A 20,208-nucleotide genomic window follows, 5' to 3' on the forward strand; every position below is an offset into this window, starting at 1 on the left:
CAACATGCAACCATCCTTGACAACAATTTAGGCAAATCATGAAAGGCAGCTTTCAGTGGTGTGCACTGTTTACAAAAGAACCTAAAGGACAATCTCAGCATTTGTACAAAATCTTAATAAGGGAGCAGAGCCACTGTTGCTTTAGAAATTACAAAATGTTAATGCACTCAGAGGTGGAAATTAACCCTTTCAAAGTCAGGAGGGTCTGAAACAACCTCATATTTACAATCCTAGCCTGTCAGTCTTTCAAGTTGCCCATTCAATGATGTAGCTCTCGCAGATCGTATGCGAATGTGACATCCTTAGAGTAGGGGCTATATGTGACATTTCACAAAATAAGCTATGATGAATATTTAATACAAATAATCAGAGCATTAAAACCCACAAAATAGGCACAATGAAATCCCTGCAATAACTAGTGAAACAACTGCATATATGACAAAACTAAAGTAGCTGTGAAACCAAACATTTAAGATCATTGGCAATAAAACAGTTTTACATGCAACTGGGAAATAGGAAGCAAAGCAAAGAACTGAGAAGGTTCTCACAATACACTGACAGAAGAGCACGTGATTTCATTATCAGCTTTCCCACTATTATATCAATTAACAATGAAAAGACTTCAATCAGTACATATTGCCAGGGTAATGAGTTGGGGGAAAAAAAAAAGCATATATTCACCGAAAATAATTACTGTTAGAAATCAAAACCCAACACTGGGCTTTTCTGGGACATGACATCTGACTAGCAGTTAAGATTATCCCCTCATCCAAGGCCTAAAGGAAAAGAACTACAACATGAAGGAAAAGATTGACCACCTTACCTTCACTAATATACTGCTAGAAGACACACCTCAGGAAGAATTGCTAAGAGAAGGGGCATGACTATTTTTAACAGGTACATTTTCAAAGGAAATAGAATTTTAATGTCTCACTTAATGCATTCATAGCTGGAAACCTCCATTTGACAAGATTTAAAAAGAAGAAATCAAGTAGAGATGTGATAGCTAACTATTGGAGAAGCTCACTAGAAGTTCAGAAAAAAGGGGAGGTTGTGCCTGGTCAGATGAATGTGTTGTCTTCCACACAGTCTTCCCACATGAAAATCAAACAGTTTATTCAACATTTAATAAAACTAATGATCACTTCCCATACAAAAATTAAATCAGTAAGTCCAGTGAACATGCCTCAGTATGAAAGCCCCTTTTGCACAAGAAACTCCATAGAACACTTAGGACAAAAGGTAGCTATGAGTAAAGAAGTCTGGGGCTGATAAAAACTGAAAAGGAATATGAAAAGATTTTTTAACACCCAGTCAGTTGACTACAAATTACTGTTTTGGAAGAAAATAACCTTTTCTGATGTTCTAAAACAGGGACTGCATACCAGTTTAGTACTAAGCAGAAAAGTTATCCATGCTTAGTCTGGAATGGAACAATTATCTTCCTGTTTTCCAAGCCAGTGCACATTATGTTGACATTCATCAGCTAAGAAAAGGAGAACCAGAATTAAATGCTCCAGTTAAATCAAACATGTGAGAAGAAGAAAGACCTGAAGTGTATTTTTTGCTTTTACTATATAGAGAAGCATTGGCAACACATCATGATCAAGTATTGCTATTTGATCAGAGCCTTGTAACAGACTATTGCTCTAAAATACGGGAAAAATGGCTACTTAATAGTATACCAATAGCTTTGTTACTTAGTCCTGGCTCAAAATTCTAAAGCTAATGACTAGATGTATGAGAAACCACAGTACTTGTTTGCACGGACATACGCAGTCAAGGAAGAAAAGTCTGGCTGTAGACATACTAGGGAGTGCAGAATGAATGTGAAAGATTTAGAGGTTGACATATGACAGAAAAATCAATGATTTACCAAGATGGAGGGGCCTGAGTGCGTTCATTCCCACCATGAAATTAATGAACATCTATGCTTCCGGAAGTAATATTTCATCTATAAGATCACACAGGGCAACGAACAGTGCCAGTTGGGAAAATATGAATTTCCAAAGTCATGCATCCTCAGAACAACATGCCACTGAAATACTAAAAGCATTAGTATAACCACCAAATACATATTTGTATTTTTTTTTATGTTGGTTTTGTTTTGTTAAAGACTTTAAGACAGTTGTAGGTAGCACTTATTCAGAATATGACCATTCAAGAATCAGTAATACGCCAAAAAAAAGGTTTTTTCCTACCAGCTGATTTTGGAGTGAATTTGTCCCTGTTGGCTGCACATACTGCCAGTAGCCTGTATCCAAGATCCAGGTCAAATCCTTGCTGAGCTGCCACTCGACTAACCACCTGCAAAGAGAAAGAGAGAAAGCTTCATTAGAGGTTACTTGAGCTCACTGCATAGTTACATTAACCTGTTTATCAGCACTAATGTTAAGCAACTGAATCTGCTGTGATAGCCACAATAAAAGCATGGTATGAAGCACTGCTCTCCAGTAGCTTCCAGTGCAAGCACAGCAAACCAACACAGGAGTCCTCTGGTGATCTGCTTATTTGACCACTTGCCAGAAGAAAGGCCTGGTAGTTCCACAAAAGATGGAGACACAAAGCTTTTCCTGAAGAAATAATGCAACAGGAAAGTATGCAAAGATTATACAGAATGCATTTTACTGTACTTGAAACTTCAGGATGAGAAGTCCCTAAGTCTCTAATCTCTGTGTCACAAGCAGTTCCTGGCCCTGTTCTCAAGAGCAGTGCCCAGGTCTTTTAGATTAAAATGCCCTCCTCCGCATTGATGGGCAGTGTTCTTTCGCGCTGTGGTAAGCGTCACAGTTGCTGCATTTTAACAATACTGTATTGGGGAGCACAGTTAGTACAGTTTTAGAATAAATAGGCCTGTGCAAGAAGTATTTGCCAAACACATTAAACAGCGAAAGCAGTCTTGTTGGTTTGTTTCTGGTTTTGACTGATCTAGAAGGACAAGCAGAACTAGGCAAACCAAAGACTGGGGTTAAGGATGTAAAGCATTCAACTGTTTCTCCAGGCCAGCAAGTAGCTACATGCCAAGAACGTATTCTCATGAAAATCTGCATAGTATAAACACAATACTGTGGTCATTCTGGCAAACTATGCTAAAGTTATAAACTTTATATAAAAAAAAGCAAAGCTTTTATATTGCCTTCTAGTGACACAGGATGACTTCAGACTCAAGAGGCATGGATAAAATGTCATTCTTAACCTTGCCATTACTGCTTTGCATTGAAACAATGGTCAAGGAGCTCCACAAGAAGCAGAACACCATCTCCTTGTATGAAGCAAAAGGAGATCCTTATCCTAAATAATTTAGAATACAAGAAAATATAATTTTCCCACAGCTATCTCCACGTGAAAGCTTCTTTCTGAAGTAATGACCCTGCAATTATCTGTGCCAAGATTGGGTCTCCACAAAAAGCAACAGTACAGAACAGAGCGAAGAACCAACATACATGATAACCTACAAATAGTAAATAAATGCACTATCCTGCCCTATCTACTCAACACTATTAGATGAATCTTATTATTCTGAACTTTTCCCATTATCCACTTTTCCTAATTAACAATTAAGAACCAAATTTCTTTCTTAGGAAAGAATTAGTACAGGTAAGGTTCATGGGTAGGTTTCTGCTTTTTCTGTTGTTCCTATTAATTTAGAAACTACAAATTCACACGACTTCATCAGGTGGAAGTGTCCTCTGCTGAATTTTTTTTTAACCATTCCAATCTAAAAACTTAAGTAGGAAGAGCTTCAGGGAAATGAGATTTTGGGATACTCAGTACAGTAACACACAACCCCAGAACACATATACTGTTTTATCTTCTGTTTCTCTTTACAATTGCAAGTTTTAGATAGGAAAGAAAAAATAATTTGTAAGAAAGAATGAAATTATTTTTGGTAAAGCAAAAAACTTCCACCTTGGTAGATGAGCCTTTAATTCTTTACACTTAAAAGTCTGATTGTTGTTAATATCCTGGTGAAGACTCTGGGTCCAAACTTGCAAAAATAAGATAAAATGAAGAAGAAAAAAAAACAACAAAAACCCCACAAAAACCTCAAAACAAAACCCCACAAACAGAACAACAAGATATTTCATAATTCATGCTAAGCTAGCAATAGGAGTGAAGACTGGTGGGCTGCTGTGAGATCTGTAAGGCACTGAGACACTTTGAAATATAACTGTTCCCCTTTCCTACTTCCAGTGTCACCACAGTTCAGCCACTGACAGGTAGATGTCAGGATAGGATCAGTAGGAAGCAGACAGAAAGCTCCTCAAAAAAACCTGCTTCTTGCTAAAGGCTCCCGAGGACAATGTCTCATTAGTGTGTAAACATTATTTAAACTCCTTTAGGTATCATCTACTGTACCATCACAGAGGAACACATTTCAGAGTGCTATTAAAGTAAAATAAAGGAGATCAGGCCCTCCCATTTTCTGTTTTGAAAAAGCTTATTATCATTTGGAAATGGTAACTATTTTGAAACTGGACAGGAATGAAGGCAGATGCACCTGCTCAGCAGCGAGCACATGGTAATTTAAGAAATGCATTGTCTTCCTATATGCTTGGTTCATTTTAAAATGTGAATCTACAGACAGTGAGATCCTGCCGACCAGAGGCCAAATCACTACCCTCAACTGACATCTTGCTAATTACAGAAAAATTTCTACCAGGTAACTCAGGAAATACAGAGAATCATAAACCCCTGAGCCCATGAAAGCCAACCTGTGATCACAGATTCTTCACTGAGTTGATTGCAAAGTCCGGGTCAGTCCGAGTCCTAACCACAGGCTGAGGCCTAACCTGTTACACTCTCACTCGACATGCGTTTCCTTTTCTCAGTTTCTTCTGCCACAGAAGCACTGCTCTGTACCTCACCGTGGCCAAGTGCAGAGCTTGTGGATGCCAGGGTACACAGCCCCAGCACTGACTGGACCCCAATGGCCACAGCATCATCCAGCTAAAGCCTACATTGAAGCCGGTGAAGCTGTATCTTATCAGGCACTGCAAGCAGAAGGCTAAACACAAGAAGGAGGAATCTGAACTTGCAAATCTACAGAAGTCAGCCAGTAAAATCATTACTTATTGCTCAAGTTTTTAATGAAAAATGTGTGGGGAAACAAACTGCAAATTCATTTTAGCTAAAGAAGGAGGCTCTGTAAAACAAACTGGTAGAACTGTGCTCAAAAGGGGTTTCTCTGGACTCTTCTACCCCAGTCCCTGGCTTTCATATACCACTCCTCAGCAACTGCCTTGGTCAACATGAACAGGGTGGTCCATGTTTTATATCCAATTTCTCTACAGGCTTAAGAATTTTTGCATTAGCTGTATTTATAATTTAAAGTTCTTCTTTCAGTTGTGACAGCTGAAGACTTACTTTTATTTCAAAACGAAAGTCAAACAGAACAGATCTATACCCTCCAAAGACCTCGTTTCAGGTTGTCTACAACTGAAGTCAGACATTGGGCACTTGATACTTAGAAGGCCTTCCTCCCATGAACCTGTATGCAAGGGACCTCCTGGCCTTTAAAATAAACAGATTTCTCAGAAACAAGATGACAGATGCATCACAGGACTATGACCCAGAAAACACAAAGAACTAAGTTTGCGACATTTGGTAAGTTTAATATATTCAAGTCAGCAGACCCTGATGAAATTTACCTTAGAATGCCTCAAAGGAACTAGCCTGGACAAACCTTGTAACTTCTAATGATTACCTTCAAGAATTCATTCAAGACAGAGACCTTGGAGGCACATCGAATCTCTGGTTTTAAGATGGTAAAAAGGTGAATCTCAGAAATCAAAAGTACCCAAACAGTCAACAAAACAAATTACTAAACAAATATTAGGTGCGTAACATAGAATATAATTATGAATACATCAGCACAGTGCAGTTTTCTTTTTCAACATTAACTGGCCTTGTAAGTGTAAGGAAGATAGTGGATGTAACATATCTTATATCTAATGTGCCTTTTGACATTACCTTACATGACACTGTTATAACAGAGGAACATAGCTCAGATGACAGTAGTATAAATTTTACTCAGATTATTAATTCCTCTGTCAAATCATAACTTGTCCTGGATACAGGTCATTTCTATGCATTCAGTCCTGACTTGGACAATACAACAGAGTAAAATGCAAAACTTCTCAATAATAACAGGCAGAGAAGTCTGCAAACACTTCAGAGTTTAAAATAATCTTTATAAACTGGAAAAATGTTCAAAAAACAAGGCCAAAGACACATATCAAATACTATAGATGGGAAAGAAGAAAAAACTCATATGTCAAATAGAAAATTAGGAATAAACAGCAGAATTCATCTGCTCAGTGTACAACTAAGGATAAATACATTGTAGATTGGGGCAAAAAAAGAGTAGACTCCATGTTCCTTTAGGTCCATCCTGATCCAAATCTCAGTGATTTTAAACACTTACTGCTGACTGGAGCCACCCAGCTCAGTCTGAACTCTGTCTGAGGAACTATCCTAAGTTTGATACGTCCCATGATTTCAATCTTACTCCGGTGACAGCCTGATCAGATGGGATCGAGTTAACAGTTTCAATTATCCATTCAATGTTATAGCTAAGTGATATGATACCACATGCAAGCATACTCCGGCCTTCTACAACTGCTAATTCAAGTTGAGCACATCAGTCAAAATTAAAAAAACATGCAGGTGGCACCCTGTGTCAAACCATTACTTTGTTCTTCAATACTGCAAGCATGCATCTTAGTTGAGCTAAGCATATAGGCCACAAAATTCCATTGTAAAGTAGTGTATTTAAAAAGGTAACAGACAAGAGTTGACAGTGATACTACAATCATAAATTGTTAAGACAATTGAGATCATCCTCCTTTATCATGGTTGAGACAGGTGCTTGGCCAGCCCAAGATTCAACACTTACTATTTCTCTATGTTAGTTTACAGTAACAGTTGAGACAGACCTTTTAAAAGCTAGCCTATTTCTTACACATGCTTGTAACACCTAGCTTTTATTTTAACTTAGAAAGGGTGCTGACAGCTATTTCAAGCTGTGTCTTTAAAGGAACATACACCAGATTTATAAACAAACATTACTGTAACATTAACCGCTAGTAAGAAACTCTGATCATCTCAAGCCTTTGAAATCTTTAATCTGTATAATATTGCATTCATAACACAGACATTGCATTCACTGCCTGTGACACAGCTCTGCAGAGTTCCAGATGTCTGAACTCTCAGGGTCATTGACAGTGAGTTAAAAATGATGACAGTGAGGTTTTAATAAGATGAGAAGCAGAGAAATTCGGCTACCAACTTCTTGACTCTTTGCAGAACTTAACTGCAGTACTTTTTTTTCTTCTCTTTTTTTCTCCTTTCACAAGGCTAAGGAGCTACACCATTGCAAGCTCCACTCCCTGCACTTCTTGTCATCACCCCACGAAGTACTGGAACAATGTACCTCTTAACCTAACAGGCCTGTTAATCAAGAGAGCTATATGACTGCTTATTACAAAACTCCCTTCCCATTATGTTGCACTTTCAATGAATCTCTTAACTAGCAGCAGTCAAGAGCACCCCCCCCTGCTGGCATCAGAATGAATTTTACCAATTCAATTTTCTGGCAGCTCAAAACTAAAAATGCCAGCTGATTGCTAGTTCAGACAGCTCCGTGTTCAGCCACTTGTGCATACTTGAAATTATCTGAATGCAGTTTGAAGACTACAGCAGAAATTTTGTAATTAGAATTCTGCAATGTAGATGGTAATTTTTCCCCCTCAGTAACACACAAAGATCAGATAAACAGGAAGCAAATTGAGGAATTTTGCAACATGAACAGTGATCTGCCTCAAACAGGAGAGAAAAAAGAGGGGGGGGAGAGAGAGGAAGAATTTTTTGTGATCTGAAGTCCTGGTTTGATGAGACTCTTAACACTCCTGTTGGAGAAGAGCTGCCTCAACAATACAGACAATCAAAACGGGTGAGTAAAGTTGTACATCATTAACTAGTTTCTTGCCTTTGATGCTTGAAAACAGGCATTAAGTAGATTCTGCAAAAGTAAGGGACTCTACAGAGTGCCCTGTGTTCAAACTAGGGCTTTCTTAAAATATATTTCTGACCAGATAAGGTCCTGATCGGTGCATGAGGATCATATTTTCAAGTGAAAATAAACCAGTATCCTTGCCAGCTACTACTTTTCTTGGCACTTCGTGCAACAGTTAAGTAAACCATGCAGAATAAGGACATTTTCTTTACATCCTTCTCCTCTCTTCTGCATGCCTCTAACAACCATAAACATGAGACGGTCACCCTGTAAACCCTCTCCATCAGAAATTTTCTCTCAGAGGGAAAGATGCAGGGAATTTGCTTTAATTAAGCCAGCTGATCACTGGGTCATTGCAATACTGTTGCCACCTGAGTCCTAGCTGACTTTGAGCAATTATATGGATGAAACATACACCTATCATAAAAACAAAGTGACAAAGGAATTCCAAAAGCTTTTTAATTTGGACAGCAAGACATCTCAAACATTTTAAAGTTGCAAAAAACCTCATGTAAAATAATCCACCTTGACTAACAAAATTAAGTTCAAAAAAGAGCTTTAGGACACCATGAGGTCAGATGACAGCCAGTAATAGTGACTTATTTGGTATGAGCTGCTCTGAAGCAGAGTGTTCTGTGCCTGCTGGCTGTACTCCGATGGTACAGCACATACACAGCCCTTGAGTGATGTGATGCACTGCAAACACATAAAATTGTGTGTGTTTAACAAATGCATGGAAAAGATGATGGAAGCAGAATTTCTTCCATGTTAACCTTTTGCTCTGGAAGTCTTGGATACAAAGACTAAATGCAACATTTCTAGGCCTCTAATAGGCAGCTGCATCCTGCCATTTTCTGGGTATAGATATGATGAACAAACTCTTCTATCTGTAATTACTCGCATTCAGATCCTAACCCTATTTGAAATCTGTGTTTTTGAATGTCACATGTTGATTTTTGGTTACACACTTTTCTGCATTAAACAGAATGAGCCCAGTCAGGCGTGAAGTCAATGTAACAGCAGCTACCTTTTGAACACATTTGCATTAGCTTGACTTTGTTCATTTTGCTGTCTGAGGCATCATCCTGTTGTGAAAACATGGCATTATTCAAAGATACCATTCTTGTGTTTTTAGATACATATATATATGTATTTTTAATCAAATACATTTCTATGCCATGACAGTAGGAGCAGCTTTCTTCCCATCCCCCTTAAAATGACCTAAATTATCTCAATGGTCTCAATTTCAGGATTTTCCAAAGAAATGCAATTCAAAAGATTATTGTACCATGTATCAGTATGACTAAAACATCAACCTATAGCAGACACTTCCATCAGTTTACCACAGATGCTTGTTATTTCAGCAACTCTCATTCAGCAGTACAGAGATCTACTAAAAGCTACATGCAGCATAAAAAATTTACATTAAATCCATAATCTTCAGATAGAGTACAATTAGGACTGCAGTCGTTCTGGTGGCGTTAATTTAAAGAGAAACATTTCTTAAACAAACATGGGTGAGTTTTCCCACATCTGATGACTGAAGTAGACCCAATATTTGGAGAGGAAATATAGAACATTAAGATAGAATCATAGAATCATAGAATAGAATGATAGAATAGTTAGGGTTGGAAAGGACCTTGAGATCATCTAGTTCCAACCCCCCTGCCATGGGCAGGGACACCCCACACTAAACCATGCCACCCAAGGCCTCATCCAACCTGGCCTTGAACACCGCCAAGGATGAAGCATTCACAACCTCTCTGGGCAACCCATTCCAGTGCTTCACCACCCTCTCAGTAAAGAATTTCTTCCTTATATCCAATCTAAACTTCCCCTGTTTTAAGTTTGAACCCGTTACCTCTTGTCCTGTCACTACAGATAGTGGGGACAAAGGCATTTTTCACGACTATTTCAGCATACCTTTTTGTGGACAAACTGGGGTAGGAAGTGCCATCCTTTGGATAGAATGAGGGACCCAGGTCATAACCACAATGATCAGGGACCCCATTTTTCACTAGAGAAGCTGTGTTACATTCAGTGCTTTGGCCAAGGGTCAGCTCAGGTCAGTACACCCTGCTTACCTAAATTCCTCCTATTGTCCAAACACGTTGTGGTGCTGGATTTTGATTTCTTAGACTAAGCCTCTAGGTACAGTTACAGAGTAACTGCACACAGCTCTGCTTCTCTCACCCTTCTATTTCTTCGTCAAACACACTGAAGAGCACTGAAGAACGATGAACTTTGCGCCTGCAACACTGAAGTGCAGCAAGAGAGTGCCTTTACTGTAGTTTGCTGAAGACAAGTCTGTAAATCTGTCCATTTTGCTCTCAGCTGTCCTCTCATTTCCATTTTTGCTGCAGTGCCAACTCAAAAGATAGCCAATGACCTCAGTAAGATCATGTACATGTTAAACTGCCTGGCAAGAGTAGTCCTATGGGAATAGACTAAAGTGGACCTGAGAAAAGGCAAAATAGAGACAGACCACCTTGTCCAATCAAACTAGGGTTATTTTTTCAACTGCTCTTTCTTTCTAAAGGCAGTAATGTAATGCCATACACCTTACGTTTTCAGAGAACAGTATTCTTATATTTATTAAGAATATTAGCTTTACCATAATAGATTCTCATCCCAAAGTGCTTTATAAACTGTGAATGTTAGAATCAGAAACTGTTTCAATCATAATAAAAACACAGCTACATCTGGTTTTTGGAAAGTGGAGGTTATTTTAATCAGCTCCCCCATAACACTATGCAAGAAGTAATGTTACATACCAAAGAACACCGTATCTGTTGCAATTTCAATAATTTATAGAATCAATGATTTCAATTATAATTCTGTTTCTGGCCTACAGACAACTGCATTTGATTTGAAACTAGCTATGGCTGAAAAAACACCTAGCTTTCCTCAGCAAGTTAGAAGAGAGTTTACGGTCTCTGAGAAAGATGGCAATTTGCTTGCATGCGTTCCATCAAAGCTGTTTAAGGGAACCTTTCTGTAGCCCATAGCATGCAAGGAAGAAAACAGATTTGAATCCTACCCCTCCCTCCTTGACTTTATTTATCTGTTGAAATGTGTTTTCTTTTATAAACTTAAATCACCCACTCACTTTGGTGATTTTCTGTAATGGGTAAGCACAAAAACGTAAGCTCTAGAATTAATGTCTGCCAGAACTGTTTGAATGTAATGGCAATGCACATGCAGTCACACACATTTTTGCCTTAAAGGGCACAGCTTCTGGGGCTTAGTTCACGAAAAAATGTTTTCTTTCAATAGCACAAGCCACAGGTTTACCCATGTACCCCAATCTTTTCTCATCAACTGTTTGCACTGCACAGAAATTACTTCCGTTTCATTCATAGGCCTTGGCAGCATTAAGTCTAAGTACTTCTGTACACTACAGAAGAGGAGCCCTATAAGCAAGCAAGCACTTTTAGCATTTGTAGAATTTCAGGATTAAATGCACTTGCCTTTAGGAAGTCACACAGCTCAAATGTTGTAATGGTGGTAGAAACTACTTGTTTTAAAAAGCAAATCCAAAAATATGGAAATTTTAAGGGAATTTGGTTTTGAAGGTCATTTTAAAGGCTGTCAAAATAAAACAATAATCCTATTTTAGTGGTTGAACAGACTTTCATACTGATTTTTCTTTTAGCATAATCCTCACACAGAGGAACATTTGATAAACTTTGTCAGTATTAAGAAAAATTGGCTCCTGATAGTACAGAACATGCAGCTAAGCAAGCTAATATTAAATTTACTCTTGATATTCCAATATTTCAGCTGCCTTTCATTTATTTACAACTTTCTGAGTAATTTCCCTGGAAACAGACTGAAGTTCTATCATGTTTGTTAAAGGCAGCCCTATCTGCAGTCCTAAACTGCAGAAAGTGCTCTCCCATAATAAGCTCAGGAAAGGGAGATTTCATGCCACCCTTTTCAGATTTTAGGAAGAAGTATGAAGCAAAGCAATACACACTGTTCAAAAGACACATTGTCCTGTAAGAGGACAACAAGCCTCAATATCCACCTTTGCTAGATTTTGAAGAAGAAAATGTTTAGAAAGAAGTTCTATATGAGCAGGCTCATATAGAAAAACTTTTGTAAGGAGACCTTGCCAGCTGTGCTGCTATGTATAAGATACAAGAAGTATTAACCTCTTGGGGTACCATCATGTAGGTAAGCCTCTTTAATAAGAAGCAGGAAGAGGGGTGTACACAGTGAGAAATTAAAGAATACCTCCTTAGAAGGATTTTAAAATTAGGAACAAGAAACACATATTCATTGCAGTTTACATATATTCTGCAAAGCCCGTGTATTTGTCTAACACAAAACAAGGCAACTGATTAAATTCTTGTGTTTTTATCTTCTAAGAAATATAATGAGATTACAATGTGCAATAAAGATGCTGCTGCCAGTCAGTCCTACACTGCAGGTAGTGCTCTCCCATAATGAGCTCAGGAAAATGGAATTTCATGCCACCCTTTCCAGATTTCAGGAAGAAGTATGAAACAAAGCAATACATGCTGTCCAAATCTTAACAGTACTTAGATACTAAGGATTTTTTCTCTCTTTCTTGTCAACAGGTAGTATTTTCATTTCAAGAAGCTTTGATAACCAGGTATGATGTGGTTTACGTCACTATTTTTCATGGAACATTTCCTTCTTGATTTCCCTATGCTCTGTAGAGACAGTGAATCACTAGCAGCTGGATCTTGTTTTGACCCTGCACTTGGGCAGGGCTGCAGATCTGCTTATATAGAAAAAAAGGATTTAAACAGCAAAGAAGCCGCAGGTCAGATTTGCGATTTTCTAGCAGAGATCTGCAGAGAAATACTGTGCACAGGCTGCCTCAGTATACTTGAGCCAAATGTCTCCTTTCCCAAGCACTAACCTGAAAATGGTAGCAAATATTTTAAAAAGCATAAATAAAATGTATTTATGGTCACATAGATCCTATGAACTTTTTCTCATGATTAAGGTTATACAGAACTTTTGCTTCAAATGGGATTGTTAAATATCTTATCTTTGGACTCTAGTAACATTTCTAACTTTAATTTTCTTTTCTGATTGGAAGAATGATATGCACCTTCTTAGATCATTGGATTAATTCTAACTTTTTGACATAGAAATCTGAGGGGTGCTATACACTTGAGCACATTAAGATGGAGCCATTCCTTAACATTTGGATTTCTGGCAAATAAATCTGTCGTAGTGTCTGGTTTATATCCATCAGCTACATAGTGCATGAAAATAATCCATGTGCTTTTGCCCACCCAACAGATACAACAATGAACTCTTCATTAATGATTTTCGAATTTGTTTCCTTTGTGACTCTTTATTTACATCAACTTGTTCTCCAAACTGCAGTGAAGCTTTTGAACACTCCAGTCAGAACTTATTTCTTCTAAAGGCTTGACTCCACGTAACTATTTTGGACTGGATCCTGCTACCGGGTGAATGAGAAATAAAACTTCCAAAACAAGAATTGCTGTTGTGTACGCACTAAAATATATTTTAAATGCATTATAATGAAGTCACTTTAGGAACAATGGTGGTCTTAATAAAGAATGAATGGAAAGAAAAACACTGAAGTCAATAAAACAGTAAAACTGTTAGAATTAGTATGTCAGGATTAGATCTCCAGTCAATATATGCAACAAAGTAAGCCAAACAGGCATGTCATAAATACTGTTTCGCTGAAAGCATAGCATACTTAGGGTAGAAGGCAAACAGTCCTTCAGTCCTACCAAAAATGAGCAAAGGAGAATAAATGCCTGAAAAGCCTGTTAACTCCGTAAGAATTTAAAACCATGAAAACAAGTATGTGCATATCAGGTAACCTAGCCTGTACACTTGCATGTAATCTGACTATAAATGTTTTCCCCTCTTGTAATTTAACTTCTTAACTTACTGCATTTTGCTTCCTGTGAAGTAACAGTCAAATAAACAGATTTTAGGATCTGGCTTTGTGTGTTTAAGGTAAAATGACAAAAACTCCACAAAATGTAGATTCTAAGTATCAGTTTCCCTTGGCCATGACAGACCACATAGGGTATAAACCAGACAGGAATCACCGCCACAGAGGGAGCAGACATACCGTCAAACAACCCATCAGGCTCTGCTCAAACGGTCTCTGGAAGGCTCGGGGGTCTCCACACCAGTCCAGCAGCTCTGTTGCTGCATTATGGAAGTTTGCAGGATTCTGTAAGTGCTGAAAAGGGAAGACAAAGCAACACAGTAAGTAACATACACATGGGCTGACACAGTCTTTTCTGTATCACATTAATGCAAAGTTTGAAAACTAGGAATAGCGTATAATTTGGAAGCAAGACTTTAAATTGTACCATGAACACAGAAAATTCTACTTCATTCTTATTAATACTTACAGAGATTTTTAAATTTTCTGATATGAACTCACTAGTTAGAGACAAGCAGTAGGTGAAAGACCAAAGCTCCCCTCAATTCCTTCCTCCATAACACCACCTCTTCCACCTGCGAATCATAATAGATTCTACTCAGAAATGAAAACCGTTTGAGCCCAAGTGGAGGGAAATTTCAGTCTCATGTTCAGAGTCTTTGCCCTGGGCTTATGCTTCACCGTCAGGACATGTCAGCACAGCCCTGCCTTCCAACAATCAAGATTTTAATCTCTGCCTGCCAGCCAAGAGGCAAACACTCCAGCAACAGAGCAAAGCATACTCACTATACTGATCCGTTCTAGGAGTTTTAGTTTTTGTATCATCATGAGCCATTTGGGTGATCAGCTTTGGGATGATGAAAACCAGAGGATTACTTCTTGACTGAAGCATAGTGGGATACTGCCATGACTGAAAATATTTTCACATGCACAGAAAGCATGTAGGAATTTCAGAGTGGAATCCTACCTCTCCTGAAGAGGCTGACACAATTCTGAGAGAAAAATCTGATTTTGTTTTGAGACTTGAATGAGCAATGCAATTTTTAAACTATTACATTAATCTCTGCCTCTGTACTAAACAACCTGTGGTCCTGTTTTTAAGAAGAGGCATTTAGTAAACTTACCTGTTACTATTATTCACACTGTCACTCCTCACTGTGCTACATTATCAAAGTATTCCAACATTTTCGCAGGAGCAGAGGGAGAGCATAAAAAAGAACGAATTCATTTTACATGAATAATAGTAAACTGAAAAATACTAAACTCTCCAGTTCTGGTGATGCTAGACATTTCAATGAAAACACCAGAAACAAGCAGCAGAGAGTGTATTCAGGAATTGTTGGTATCTTTTTAAATAGTATGGTTCTAATTCTTGGGATTGCTGAGAAAAACATGAAAATGAGATGAGCGTTTTATCTGGAAGGCACAAAACCCAAAGGCATCATTTTTAAAATACATCATTATTTTTTAATCAGTTGCACATTTTGGGAAAAACATGACTGCTCATTTCGAAGCATCTGGATTAACAATAATGTTCACAACCTATTTTTCCCCCTTCTCCCCGAGAAGCTGCATATATCAACTCTATGACAAATGAAGGAAAAGAAAAATTCCTCCCATGCCAGGTTTTGAGGAGCTCCCAGTCTGTGAGCCTTTGGATCACATTTCTGTAATTCTTATTCCATGAAGACTCCTGGTCAGAGGCCTTGTTTTAACAAGAGGTGACTGACACATGGGGCAGTGTGTGAAATGGCAGAATGTGAAAAGCAGACAGTATTGTGCAATGCAGTTTTCCTCCTCTGCTCTCCAAACACGCACTGTAGCTCATGCCACCATCCAGTCTGATAGCTTTACCTCAGCTGCATTTCAGAACACCATTTCTTTGCCAACTGTTCGTCCAGTTGCTGAAGGAGGCAAACTACTGCGTATACAAATTAAAGAGAATCCGAATAAGTAAGTGTAAGAAGCCGTATTTTAAGGCTTCTTGTAAAAAAAAACAACCCCAAAAGGTCCCATGAATGCTATTAACAGAGCCAGTGGTTTGGGTTATGAATCTTGTCAGCAAAAGGGAAAAGGATGCCTTTTAGAAGGCTTCATTTAATCCTCCAGAGAAGTGATTGCCTGACACCAAATCTCTCAGTATATACTCTTTGCACATGCCACTTTCATCTGCAAGGGAAACAGAAGTTGGATCAAATCCCTCTACAATAGCACATGTAAGCCCTGCTACTATCAAATATACAATTTCCAGAAGGCAAGAAAGGCACATAAGCTGGTGAAAAAATTGCACCATACTGAACACATACTCCATCAGGAGGACACTGGTCCCAGCTCTCCCAGTAGGGATAAAAATCCCCAAACCAAAACCGCCTCCCACACAGACACAATGTGAGGAAAAATTCACTGAAAGCTACACAATTCTGTACCTGAAAGTCTTTAATAACTGTTCCCTTATTGTGAAATTACTTGAGATCCCCTGATGAAAAGTCCTAAATAAGAGCTACATACTGTTTATTTTCACCAGTGTTGCTGTTTGCCTGCTACACATGACATCTTCCACTAATGCTTACAATGAAATTTTCCCATTGTGAAACAGGTATTATGCTTGAATTAGAACAATATTTACAAGCTTAGGCTAACAAATAAAAAGCAGAGCAAGACCTTAGGTATACGCCTAATTTTCAGTTTAGTACCACCTAATGCCAATTTCTATTTACCATGACATTACTGAAAAGCAGTATCCCTTTCCTAAAGGTCCAACATACATTAAAATTGCGCTTCCCTGTGGAGAAAAAGGCTCCTTCTACCTGCCTGTGTCAAAGCAGGGGTGACCTCAATGACTTAATTGTTTGCTCTGTAACCCTCTGTCAACTTATTTCATTGCATCAGGACTGAGTACTGAGGCACACTGTCAATAACCCACTTCTTAAATACAAAGGGGGTGCTGAAATCCTGATTTCTTAAATGCAACTATGTAACTGAAACTAGTTTAGAATTCATTGGGCAAGATAATCAATTCTATTAGTTTCATTATACGCTAAAAAGCCTCTAACAAACCATGAGAAAAAGTTGTCAGAATACCAGTGGTTTCTGTCTCTGTGGAGTGGACTTTAGTAGTTTCTGGGACAACAGAAAAGCTGTCCTGCAGGGACACTTTGTGCAAGGTCACACACAGTTCTGTCCAGGACTTATTTATCACAGCTTCCAGACTTTCTTAGTATTTCTAAAAAAAGGTTCTTCTCCAATTTTTCTTTTTCAGATTATGGAGGGCAAGGTTACTTTTGTGAAAAACAAGGGGAAAATCCAGCAAGAACCAAAGAACGAAGGCAGGTGCAATTCCCTCCTTTGTTATGCAAGAAGACATTCCAAATGCCTGCTGTGATATTTTTATTTATTGACAGCTTAAACACTGCACCTGGGGCAAAAAGCCCCAATGTCATTCACATCCTCACACACTGAGGTGTGCTGGGGAAGAATATTACATCTACTATATTAATTGAACAAGAAATTAAAGAGATTTTCTTAACTCTCGATCCAAGAACAGAAGTACAAAACAAAGCTTATGCCAGATCCATTCATCAGCTTTGTTGTGAAGCATTTCCCAACCATGGCTTCATCCTCTCCAACTGAAATTATTGGCAGCATTTTGACAGAAGCAAGGTGTGTGCCTGAAGAGTCTAATCTGAAACTGTGTTTCACATAACAAGGGCAGGAAATCACCTCTTTAGTAGATGGTTTAGAAAAAAAGTGGCAATGAACTAGATCTGGCTTTGACACACTTTGGTGTACATTGAAAGCTACTAGTGAAGGGCCAACTGACACCACCTTGTTTGCAAGCAGTGGTGTTTTCAAGAAGTGGAGAGGATTTATATTAATAAAATCTGAAGGAGAGATGAACAAAGTCAACAAACTGACTGAATCGGCTATTTACCAGATTTCTTGCAGTATCATCTGCTTTTTAGAAGGTTATTAGTGAAACATGACAATTTCTATTATCTCAAAACCTAAGAAATTTTTCAGTGTAATCACATATAACTCCAAAACCTTAGCCTGAATGGAACAGAAATCACAGAAATACTTGCATGTGAACATAAAATTATAGCAGGGATCACCAGGCAGTGCTTTGAAGAGACAGTCTCTCAGATTCATCTATTTTTGGTCTTGGAAGGAATCTTGTGTTCTTTGTAGCACTTCAATTAACAGTCTGGTGTAGGGGGATGGAGAAAAAAAAGCAAAGAACTTTGTTCTTCACTTTACTACGTCCAAAAAGACTGAACTGTACCAGCAGAGCCCCTTTCTGAGGACTTTGGCTGACATTCGGGCTGGATTCCAGGAAGGCATCTACCCGCTACTCATCAGCACCTTCAGCTTAAACATTTTATTTACATAAAGAACTGTGTCCCTGTGTAGCCTGCTCTAGGTGGCCCTTCCTTGGCAGGGGGTTTGGACCAGATGATCTCCAGAGGTCCCTTCCAACCTAATAATTCTGTGACATATGGGCAGAGGATGCAGGTATACTAGGACCCAAGTTCATCAGCTTTCACACCAACTGGCTGTGGGCCTGTTCCATGGTTTGCTGCTGCATAGTCTCCCGGAGTGAGAAATAACATTCAAACGGAGAGTTACACATAACATCTGATATGCGGCTATTTCTGGTGCAAACACTTCAAAATACAGCCACTTCCTGAAATTGTCAGTCCCTTCCAATTAGACAGTGATCAAAATGTCTTGCTGCACAATAAAACACTACAATTGCCCCAAAAGAATAAGCTTCATATGAATACAGGCCCCTATAAGTAAAATAGGCATATGTAATAAAGATCTTATTTTTTAAAAGGATACTAAAGCATAACTGAGTAATTTCAGTCTACACACCCACACTGAAGTGGGTGTAAGCCACTTCCTGCAACCAAAGACTCAATCTGATTTTAGAGACACAAACCAATTATCCACATTGAATATGGCAAGGACAACATCCTTATCTCCTTTAAATATAGAGGACTGCAACCCAGATGTACACTCGTGTATTTTAGATAGAACAGTCTAGAAAGTAATGGCAGAGTAGCAGTCAAAATTAGGAGCAATTACAAAGGGTTAATGTTATCTCATACGTACATCAAGAAACGCTAACCTGACAAGAATGGTGTGGAAAGTGAATCATTTAAACACGGAATCCATATGCTCCAGTTTGTTGCTATAGAAAACAAATGTAGAATTTCAATTTACAAATGATGTATCTCTGGTGGAGGATTTTTTCTCTTTTTTTCTGTGGAACACATCAGACGGAAGACACGGACCCAATTTGCCACAACTTAACTTATTCAAAATGAGATGTCATGCAAAGAAGTTTTTGAGTAGCAAACTGCTTAACTATGCTAAACAAGTTATTTCATTTATTTACGTGATGTCGCACCAAATTATGAAGGCTGACTCAAGTTGTCTGTTTATTTTGCTGCGTTATGTCTGCTCTGTGTCTCACTCCTTGATTTAATGGAGCTGCGGAAGATAATATAACTTATCACACAGACACTGTGCCATGTTGCTAGATTCTAGGTTAATTAACAGTAGCCTACAGTCACTGAATTTCTCACATGGTTAGGCACTTGGACCCTGTCTACTGTCTAGCTTCACTAATCAACGAGTCTGGGAATTTTACATTAGTGACAGAACACACTAGCAACACAGGGAGCTTTTGACCGCACAGAAAAAGAAAACACAGCTAGACTGCAGGTAGCCTTTTCTTCACTCTGAAATTAACCCGTTCCTACACCACATGGCTAGGCTGCATGCTTGGCAAAACTTCTGGTACACCAATTGGTGAAATTAAATGCAAAAGGCAGCTGCCCTCCTGCAGCACAGAAAACTATGGCTGCTGTTCCATGAGCACTGCACCAGCAGCTGCTAGCCCTGAAAGGCTTCTGCCTCCCACAGCTCTGCCTTCTCCTGCACAGCACAAGAGGATGCAAAGCTGCATGGTGAACTAGCCTCACCCTGTACTAATAATTTCAGCTGCATATACTCTCCAAAACGGCATGCGGTGCAGATTCTTGAACATTAGCACTAGCAGTGGGGGTAGCAGCAGTGCGTGCCAGCAGCAGGCCACTCAGGAACTCATGGGAATGGTCACGGGTTACAGCATGCCATCATTTCATGCCACTATTAGATTGAAGTTGACCTAAAACTAAGGGTTCATTTTCTTGACATGCTCAGTCTCACAGCAGGCTGCCCCAAAAGCTTCTTCCTCAAACTACATACTTGCACCAGTTTCACT

The 20,208-nt window shown here is 38.8% G+C and overlaps 1 protein-coding gene across 1 annotated transcript in view; it reads right to left on the reverse strand.

The window, feature by feature from the left end:
• ZMIZ1 (zinc finger MIZ-type containing 1) overlaps positions 1-20,208 on the reverse strand; it is a gene marked incomplete at its 3' end in the record, with an annotated part of 221,336 nt that overhangs the window by 121,001 nt on the left and 80,127 nt on the right. Inside the window, 2 exon segments of the mRNA XM_080622186.1 lie at positions 2,202-2,307; positions 14,118-14,231. Of these exon segments, the coding sequence (XP_080478312.1) occupies positions 2,202-2,307; positions 14,118-14,231 (220 nt within the window).

The sequence above is a fragment of the Psittacula echo genome (genome assembly GCF_963264785.1).
Source record: "Psittacula echo genome assembly, chromosome: 6".
NCBI lineage: Eukaryota > Metazoa > Chordata > Aves > Psittaciformes > Psittacidae > Psittacula > Psittacula echo.